General features: G+C 42.9%; 1 protein-coding gene across 1 annotated transcript in view; it reads left to right on the top strand.

Moving 5' to 3' along the window:
• Positions 1 to 5,818: 5,818 nt before the first annotated feature.
• GABRD (gamma-aminobutyric acid type A receptor subunit delta) overlaps positions 5,819 to 10,635 on the top strand; it is a 58,298-nt gene continuing 53,481 nt past the window's right edge. Inside the window, exon 1 of the mRNA XM_075190818.1 lies at positions 5,819 to 6,073. Coding sequence (XP_075046919.1) covers positions 6,006 to 6,073 — 68 coding nt within the window. The 5' untranslated portion in view covers positions 5,819 to 6,005. The remainder of the gene's footprint in view (positions 6,074 to 10,635) is intronic.

Below are 10,635 nucleotides of genomic sequence, written 5' to 3'. Positions count from 1 at the left end.
GCCAGACGCGTCACCATAGCAACGGACTCAACCATTAGCAACCGGGCGGGGAAAAACTAGAGCAGAACAGAGTGTGCTCTGCATTTATTATTTCCGGTGTTCTAGAGCCTATTGCTATTGATTGAATTCATGTTTTCACTATCAAAAACAAAATATACGCTACATAAATAATCATAATACCCCTCCGCCGGAGAATGGTATATTCTGGTTTGGGGTTGTAGACAATAGTTGCACCTAATGTACAGTATTATGTGGCAGAGAGTGAGAGAGAAATACTAGGCATAGGATCCGGCTGCTATGGGTCTAATAATTAACAAATATGCGTCATTGTGGTTTATATGCCATTTAAACACATTATTTAAATAGCATTTATTGCCATTAATTTATGTACATACGCCTACAATGGTCAAAGATTGTCAGAATATAAACAAGAGCTTTACTTTCTGTGGAACTATGCAAAATGTCATGGCATAATATGTAAATAATACATGGGAATTGATTAGCAAATGAGAAAAGTATGATTTATCTTCCTTTTGGCTAATATCAAGTGCAGTTGCAGCAGAGCTGCGCTTGGTCCTCTGGCCAGGGGCCGAGATGCAGCTTTCATCATCATCATCATCACCCAGGGCTAGTGTGGATGCCATAAATCACAGTTGCTGCACCATGGCATGTGACTTTATTGGCACCTAGCACATCACATTACACCACTTTCATTTCGTTATTTATTTATTTATTTATTTCCTTTATGCCCTAGCCCAGTGGTTCCCAAACTTTTTCAGTTCGCGGCACCCTTAGAGTCTCCAAATTTTTTCAAGGCACCCCTCCAAAATAATTACTGAGCAGTCCTGTTTTAGAAGTAGTTGGGTCAAAAAATTGTAATAAGTATTTAGGTCACGACAGAAATACTTATTTAGTTGTATGCAAAAATGCCCCTCTGCATCCAGACACTCTGCCCCCCCTGCATCCAGGCACACTGCCCTCTCTCACGTTGCCCCCTTTGCCCTCTGTCACGCTGTCCCCTCCTCTGCCCTCTGTCACGCTGTCCCCCTCCTCTGCCCTCTCTCACGCTGTCCCCCTCCTCTGCCCTCTCTCACGCTGTCCCCCTCCTCTGCCCTCTGTCCCCCTCCTCTGCTCTCTGTCCCCCTCCTCTGCCCTCTGTCACGCTGTCCCTCTCCTCTGCCACCCTCCTCTGCCCTCTGTCATGCTGTCCCCCTCCTCTGCCCTGTCCCCCTCCTCTGCCCCCCTCCTCTGCCCTCTGTCCCCCTCCTCTGCCCCCCTCATCTGCCCTCTGTCCCCCTCCTATGCCCTCTGTCCCCCTCCTCTGCTCTCTGTCCCCCTCCTCTGCCATCTGTCCCCCTCCTCCGCTCTCTGTCCCCCTCCTCTGTTCTCTGTCCCCCTCCTCTGCCATCTGTCCCCCTCCTCTGCCCCCCTCCTCTGCCATCTGTCCCCCTCCTCTGCCATCTGTCCCCCTCCTCCGCTCTCTGTCCTCCTCCTCTGTTCTCTGTCCCCCTCCTCTGTCATCTGTCCCCCTCCTCTGCCCTCTGTCCCCCTCCTCTGCCCTCTGTCCCCCTCCTCTGTCCCCCTCCTCTGCTCTCTGTCCCCCTCCTCTGCTCTCTGTCCCCCTCCTCTGCTCTCTGTCCCCCTCCTCTGCCATCTGTCCCTCTCCTCTGCTCTCTGTCCCCCTCCTCTGCCATCTGTCCCCCTCCTCTGCCATCTGTCCCCCTCCTCTGCCATCTGTCCCCCTCCTCTGTTCTCTGTCCCCCTCCTCTGTTCTCTGTCCCCCTCCTCTGCCATCTGTCTGACTCCTCTGCCCCGCGCCAGGCGCCAGCCATAGAAAAAAGAAAGAAAACAGAAACTTACCAATCCGCCTGGCGCCGGGACCCAGCAGCCTCCTCTCTCCCGCAGCAGCTTGTCACTGACGTCGATATTCAGTGACAGCTGCGGGAGAGAGGAGTCTACTGGGTTCCGGCGCCTGGCGGATTGGTAAGTTCCTGTTTTCTTTCTTTTTTCTATGTCTGGCCCGCGGCACCCCAGTGACAGCGCTGCGGCACCCCTGGGAGCCGCAGCGCACAGTTTGTGAACCGCCGCCCTAGCCTTTTGGCCTCCGCCCTCTTCACGCTCTCTGAAAACACACCTCTTTACTAGAGCCTACACTACTCCCATCCAGGGGCGCTGAGAGTGGAGGGGAGCAGGTACAAATGACCTGGGCTTGGGCCTGTCTGGAGGCCCTTTGCTGCCTGTGTAGTGGGAGTAGCCACTAGCCTAGAGTGGACACTCCCCCGTCAGTTACTATGTAAGGGGGCCCCAAAAAGTTGCTGTAACTGTTACTGGAAATTCCTCTTGTCGGGCCTGCTCACACTTACAGTCATGGCCAAAAGTTCTGAGAATTACACAAATATTATTTTTCACAATGTCTGATTCCTCAGTTTTTATGATGGCAATTTGCATATACTCCAGAATGTCATGAAGAGTGATCAGATGAATTGCAATTCATTTCAAAGTCCCTCTTTGCCATAACAATGAACTTTATTCCAAAAACAACATTTCCACTGCATTTCCCTGCCACAAAGGGACCAGCTGACATCAGGTCAGTGATTCTCTCATTAACACAGGTGAGATTGTTGACGAGAACAAGGCTGGAGATCACTCTGCATGCTGATTAAGTTAGAATAACAGATTGGAAGCTTTAAAAGGAGGGTGGTGCTTGAAATCATTGTTCTTCCTCTGTTAACCATGGTTATCTGCAAGGAAACACGTGCAGTCATCATTGCTTTGCACAAAAAGGGCTTCACAGGCAAGGATATTGCTGCTAGTAAGATTGCACCTAAATCAACCATTTATCGGATCATCAAGAACTTCAAGGAGAGAGGTTCAATAGTTGTGAAGAAGGCTTCATGGCATCTAAGAACGTGCAGCAAGCACCAGGACCGTCTCCTAAAGTTGATTCAGGTGCGGGGGTCGGGGCACCACCAGTGCAGAGCTTGCTCAGGAATGGGAGCAGGCAGGTGTGAGTGCATCTGCACGCACAGTAAGGCGAAGACCTTTGGAGGATGGCCTGGTGTCAAAAAGGCCAGAAAAGAAGCCACTTCTCTCCAAAACATCAGGGACAGACTGATATTCTGCAAAAGGTACAGGGATTGGACTGCTGAGGACTGCAGTAAAGTCATTTTCTCTGATGAATCCCCTTTCAAATTGTTTGGTGCATCTGGAACAATGCTTGTTCAAAGAAAGAAAGGTGAGCGATACCATCAGTCCTGTGTCATGCCAACAGTAAAGCATCCTGTGACCATTCATGTGTGGGGTTGCTTCTCAGCCACGGGAGTGAGCTCACTCACAATTTTGCCTAAGAACACAGCCATGAATAAAGAATGATACCAAAACTTCCTCCAAGATGAACCTCTCCCAACCATCCAAGAACAGTTTGGTGATGAACAATGCCTTTTCCAGCATGATGGAGCACCTTGCCATAAGGCAAAAGTGATAACTAAGTGGCTCCAGGATCAAAACATCAAAATTTTGGGTCCATGGCCACGAAATTCCCCAGACCTTAATCCCATTGAGAACTTGTGGTCAATCCTCAAGAGGCGGGTGGACAAACAAAAACCCACAAATTCTGACAAACTCCAAGCATTGATTAGGCAAAAATGGTTGGCCATCAGTCAGTATGTGGCCCAGAAGTTGATTGACCACATGCCAGGACGAATTGCAGAGGTCTTCAAAAAGAAGGGTCAACATTGCAAATATTGGCTCTTTGCATAAACTTAATGTAATTGTCAATAAAAGCTTTTGACACTTATGAAATGCTTGTAATTTTACTTCAGTATAACATAGCAACATCTGACAAAAAGGTCTAAAAACACTGAAGCAGCAAACTTTGTGAAAACCAATACTTGTGTCATTCCCAAAACTTTTGGCCATGACTGTATACTACTCAGGGCCGTCTTTCCCATTGGGCACAATGGGCAGGTGCACCAGGGCCCCTATATATATACAAAAAAATAATAATTATTATATATATGGGCCCTGCAGCCCAGGGGGGCCCGTCGAAGGCAGCGAAAAAAAAAAAACCTGGAAAAAAAAAAAAGACAATACCTTGCGGTCAGCTGGCGATCCGGCTCCCTCCATGGTCTCCTCCTCCGTACGGTGCTCGCAGTGCATGTCGGGCGTGACGTCATCACGCCCGCCCGACATCCATTGCGGAAGCGCAAAGTTCTGGTGGCTTTGTAATGTGGGGTCCATTTTCCTGACATGGTTTGAGTGCTAATAGCAAATATGCTATTAATGATTGTGGCTTTTATTACTATTTTTGGGCAATTTATTTTTGCTCTAATGTTATTTTTTTTTATATACATTGCAACTTTTTATTGCTTTGATAAATTTAATAAAAATAATTTTTAAAAGTTATTCCTTTGCTATTTATCATTCTGCCATGGTGATCACTTATTAGTATTGCATGATATTAAAGCTCTTCAAATATTTATGCATTAGGACAGGGTTTCCCAAACCCAGTCCTCAGGGCTCCCTAACAGTGCAGGTTTTCCATATCCCCTTGCTGGAGCACAGGTGTAGTCATTACTGACTGACACAGTGTAACAGATCCACTGGTGGTCCTAATTATGTCACATGTGATCCAGAAAACCTGCACTGTTAGGGAGCCCTGAGGACTGGGTTTGGGAAACCCTGCATTGGGAGTGAAAGGAGCTGGTTCCCCAGAAGCCCATAGTAGTGATGTCAGGCTCCTATGGTATGGAAATACTGTGGTGTCATACATATATGACATATTTACATATAAATAAAGTGCATATATCAGACTAGTATTTCAATGGATTTGCACTCTCACCAGCAAGAAACAATCATCATCGGTATAAAAAATATTGAGTTCATTAAACCTTTGGATGAAGGTTGGTCACCACTTTCACTAACACATAAAATGCATATTCTTACTATAATGATAAAATATTTAACTGATAAAATATCAGTCTAGAGTTACCCTACATGTTGGTAAGTATGTTTATTATTCTACAACAGTGTTTCCCAAACCCAGTCTTCAGATCAGGGCCGGATTAAAAGAATGGAGGCCTCCGGGCTAAGGGGGCCTCCATTCCCCCGTGAGGGTCCCGTCTCCCCCCGTGATCCGAGCTGCCCGCGCCACCCTACCCGGCACTTACCTCCTTCTCCGGCGCGCTGTACGCCCTTTACTCAGGAGATCTCGTGAGAGTGAGACTCACGAGATCTCCTCAGTAAGGAGACTACAGCGCGCCGGGGAAGGACCGCAGTGAAAGTGCTCAGCAGCAATGATCGCGCCGGGGGCACCCTGCCCCCGACCGATCAATACTGCTGCTGAGCACTTTCAAGGGCCCCCTGGATGCCATAGGCCCCTGGGCTGTAGCCCAGTTAGCCCTATGGTTAATCCGGCCCTGCTTCAGATACCCCTAACAGTGCATGTTTTCCATATCTCCTTGCTGGAGCACAGGTGTATTCATTACAGACTGACACATAAATTTACCACCTGTGGATCTGTTACAATGTATCAGTCAGTAATGAATACACCTGTGCTCTAGCAAAGAGATATGGAAAACATGTACTGTTAGGGAGCCTTGAGGACTGAGTTTGGGAAACACTGATCTACAATGGTACTGCAATGTATATTTACTTTCATATGTAAAATAATTCTGACTTAGTTCTATATACTTACTGTATGTCAGATGTATGTGTATCTTTTTATACCTATGTCGTGGTAGTGGTATCTCTGATTGGATGCCACACAGAGCTCAGATACATGTGCCCGGACTGTAGCAAGCAGTCTTAGTGGAGCAGCTGTACATGACAGTCCAGCAATCTGCTCTCTATGGCTTGAATCATTGCATCTCTGGGCACTTCATTGGCAGCCAGCGATCTGCGCTGGCATCTAACGCAGCACAGACCTCTCATAACAGGAAGGCATCACTGTATCATTGTTATGGAATTCAGATCCAGTCTGTGACCATCTACTGAGTGATATAAACATGGGATACATCACCTGGACGCTGCTTGTGTTTGCTGTACTATGTATCCCACACGCCATGTGCCACAGGTAATGTACATTAATCAGTTGTTTTGTCTCTTCCAAAAATATTATAGATACAGATGTGTCGCTGGTAGGTGAATTTCTCATATTTATGTTTATAACCGAGTCTACTTAGAAGCAAATTTTACTTGCATCACATTTTATAGCCTACGTGGTGAGGACAGGTTGTTTGGTACATGCTCTATGATATTGCATATAAAGATATATATGTAAATCAAAACATTTTTGCAACTAATGAACACTTAGGGGCAGATTCAATTCGGCGCAAGGTGACGCAATGTGTCTCTGGAACAGTTTACGAATGACTCCTCGCGTCAGAGTTTTTATAGAAATTTCAGCTCATTTTTCTTCGTCTCCCATAGAGATGCCCAGAAAAACGAGCAGAGATATCTTACCGTAATAGCCGGCATTAGGCTCATCGAGTCGATGTTTTCTGGCACCTCGCGCCAACTTTAATCTGCACTATAGACCTTAAATTTGCGCCATGTTCCTCTTTTGCACTTCATATGCTAATATTGTAAATGATTAACTTCTTATTTTCTCTATAGAATATTGCCCTGTTCAGAATATGCATGATATAAACAATACGGATATACATACACTAGATATAGAGATATAGAGAGATCTAGATATACAAATAGATATATGTAATTAAAACTAAATTTAACAATTTATTTAATGGGTTCTAACAGTTCTCAAAGACACTGTTCCTGAAAATAATTTCGTAGAGAAACTCAGTTCACACCCACTCGCACTTACTTTCACCTCTCACATGGACAATTGCTAGTTGCTATTTAATCTATAGTTATTTTGTTGCAATGGACAACTGTTAGACAAAGTAAAGTCACACGGAGTTCTCAACATTCCGTTTCACCTTGTGCTGCAGGGTTATACAGTCTTCACAGTTATGTCTGGTCCTCTCTGATGGCAGAGAGGACCCGACATTACCTGTTGTGAATACATAGTTGCAAACAGTCCGTAATTTCCAGGAACTGTACCAGGTTTTAAAATTTGTCCCTAAAAATGTTTGTCCATTATAATGTCCCTATTAATATTAATTAAAGTTAATATTTATTAAAGAGGACAATTTCAAATGCAAAACACATATGTTATAAATAATTAAATTCAGTTAACATGATATGCTGGGCATTGTAGTGCTCCAAGGTCCAATGAGGCATAATCACTCATAATGTGCTTAGATGCAGCTGCTCAGTAGTAAATTAGGAAATAACAATTTTAAAATGTTGACAGCTATGTTAGTACTATAATACTATGAACGCTTCCCTACTGGAAAGTATCAGTGCTGATGGAAAGACTGCCAGGTTGTAACATGAGCAGGCAACTGAGTGCTTCCAAATGACCCAAGAAACCCTTTATGAACTGCCTCGTAATTAACTCCTACTCACTGATTAGTTTACACTGAAACCCCTCCAAGTGGTCCTATTCTATTGAATATACAATGGCAGTACTCCTAAAAGGGGAGGTGGCACCATTTAAACTGCAGGCTTGGCCAAAGTGTTGATCTCCAGCTGGCGTGGAATTACTAGCATGCCTGCAAACCAGTGGGACTTGTAGTCCTCCGGCAGCTTAGGAGTCACACATTGTGCTACATGAAAAAACAGTCACTATTTAACTTATGTGCAAAACAAAATACTAATTTGCACCCCTTGCATTGTAACATGGTTTTGTCCAGGAGACTAAAATAAGAAGTTTCTTAAGTTAAGATCCTTAATGAATCAGGTCCATTGTCTATGTCTACTTTACTGTTTATTAGTGCTGTACAATTGTTTTAGGGCACGGATTGCATTAGAATTACACAGTGTGTACATGGAATATTTCATACCTTCCTTGTCTTTAACATGATCATCTGAACAGTAACAAAATTCATTGTGTTCTTTTCTGTTCACATCCTGTTTATATTCCTTCTGCTTTATAGGGTGAATCTTACTGGTCTGTTTATTATTATGTGGCCTATTGCCATAATTTATTATTAAACTCTGAGCAATACTCGACCCGGAGCTGTAGGAATTAACTAATTGCTTCTCCAGGCCAATCTCCAGTGTGACCTGGCACAATTGGAACTGCATGTCAATACTTGGGCTTTCAATTACAGTAGTTACAAAAAAATAAATCAAAATCAAATAGTAACAAATAGATAGAAGTGTTTAAAAAAAAAAAATACTTGCCATGAAAAAAATGCTTTATTTTAAGAATAAAGCATTTTTTTTATTCATTATTTACTGTCATAGCTAGTCATCTCAGGGTGGAGATAGCAGAAGAAAATAAATGAAAAAAAATGCTTGATTATTTAATTAAAGCACATTTGCACATTGGAATTCTTTTAAAAAATATTTTTGTATTAATATTTTTATTCTATTTTAAAACTACCCTTATCGCTCTTGGTCAATGTTATTGTTAAATCATGGCGATAGATGGTTTTCTATCACTGCGATAAGTGGCGATAATAAATCAGTCCTATCACCAGATATTCATAAACAAGTTAACCCATGCATGATACTCATGCATTCTAGTCAAATCAAGCTACTTAAGGTGTTAAAAAGGTTCTTGTCATGCATTTGGGGCTAGGCCAGGCCTCCTCAGGGGAAGAGCGTTACTTCCCGACGTAAGCGCCCTTTTTTAACGTGGTTTTGTCCACATGTCACCACCTCATCATTCTTCTTCATCACCTCATCCTTCATCTTCATCACCACATCCTTAATCTCCATCGTCTTACTGTTCTAAAACCTCTCGATACACGTTTCTGCTAAACACCTTATCGCTGTGCTCAATCAGTCTTCCTTGAAGGGCAGTATTCATAACCTACACTTTCACATCACTCCTTCTCCGTACTCGTGAAAATGCGACATACAATTGTCCATGACCAAAGACAGGCTCTGGTAAATAAATACCCACATGGTCAAGAGTTTGAGCCCTCAACTTGTAAATTTAGCCTTTACTACCCCTCCCACGGGGGGAAGGGGGGATGATGTAAGTTAACTGACTTCACTATTATCATTTTTTTGTCAAATAATGTCAGTATACCAAATTTCAGGTCAATTGGATGAGCCCTTTCTGAGAAAATAGTTTTTTCCACACACACACACACACCAACACACACCGCTAGGCTTATATATATTAGATAGGCTGATAGAAGTTCTACATTTCCAATGAATACAGAGATTCCTATGATAAACTGAAGAGGAAATAAGACTGCGTTCTACCACTATAGCTGCACGATATTCCAGGTATCCCTCCTTGACTATAACAAAAGAACCCCAAAAATGTAACCATCATGTGCTCAATGTTTAATGTCTTTGTTACTGTAACCAGTTTCAATAATAGTAGGAATTGTCGTCAGTATTGCTATGTATTAATAAGTGTCAAAGTGATTGATGAGGTTGAATCAAACTAGAAAACACCAAAATAGAAAAAATCAAATTAAAACTAAAATGAAAATAAAAGCCAGAAATATAAACATAAATTTGCAAGCACACAAAGTTATTAGTGTAATGTTTGATCTTAAAGGGGCAATTTATTGCAGAAGTGATTTCTAAATTTTGACATTTGTAACATCCATGTTTACAAATTAGTTTGCACCTTTCACCACAATGTCATGTCCTGGATTTCGAGAAGAGCGTCTTGATGTGACAATATCCTTAGTAGTTAAGGGATTTTCATTTGGTAACCAGTTTCTCTATAAAAAGTTCAGTATCTTTATAACCAAAAAGGTCCGTAGGTGTCCAACTTTATATCACCTTACTCTTATTCAGATATTAGATGTCTCTTTTATTCTGGGAGTTATGTAGATGATTTCGATGAAACTAAAGATGAAGTTATATGATTTATGAGTCACTGGCTGCAGATGTAGTTTGTGATTCTCGAGGGATGGATTAATTTCTTGAAATCAATACCCCTCAGTGGAATTATCATGAGTTAATTGCTTATAATTTGTTGATAGTATGAAATAAATGAATCGTACTGACATCTATATGTAGCTTCTGGAGTAGAGATCTTGTCATATTGGTAAAAGATGGAAGATTGTAATTAGACTTGGGTGTAGGGATAGGTGGGGAGTGGGTGGTGATTACCAGTTAACCTAATTAATAGATGACATTAAAATAGTTAGCACTTCTGCCTCACAGCACTGGGGTCATAAGTTCAATTCCGTCCATGGCCTTATCTGTGTGGAGTTTGTATGTTCTTCCTGTGTTTGCGGGGGTTTCCTCTGGGTGTTCCGGTTTCCTCCTACACTCCAAAAACATACTGGTAGGTTAATTCATCATCATCACCATTTATTTATATAGCGCTACTAATTCCACAGCGCTGTACAGAGAACTGATTCACATCAGTCCCTGCCCCATTGGAGCTTACAGTCTAAATTTCCTAACACACACACACACACACACAGACTAGGTTCAATTTGATAGCAGCCAATTAACCTATCAGTGTGTTTTTAGAGTGTAGGAGGAAACCGGAGCACCTGGAGGAAACCCATGCAAACAAGGTGAGAACATACAAACTCCACACAGATAAGGCCATGGGGGGGAATTGAACTCATGACCCTAGTG

The sequence above is a fragment of the Mixophyes fleayi genome, chromosome 11, assembly GCF_038048845.1.
Source record: "Mixophyes fleayi isolate aMixFle1 chromosome 11, aMixFle1.hap1, whole genome shotgun sequence".
Taxonomy (NCBI): domain Eukaryota; kingdom Metazoa; phylum Chordata; class Amphibia; order Anura; family Limnodynastidae; genus Mixophyes; species Mixophyes fleayi.
Note: the sequence above shows the minus strand (reverse complement) of the source record. Positions and strands in the feature narration are given on the sequence as shown.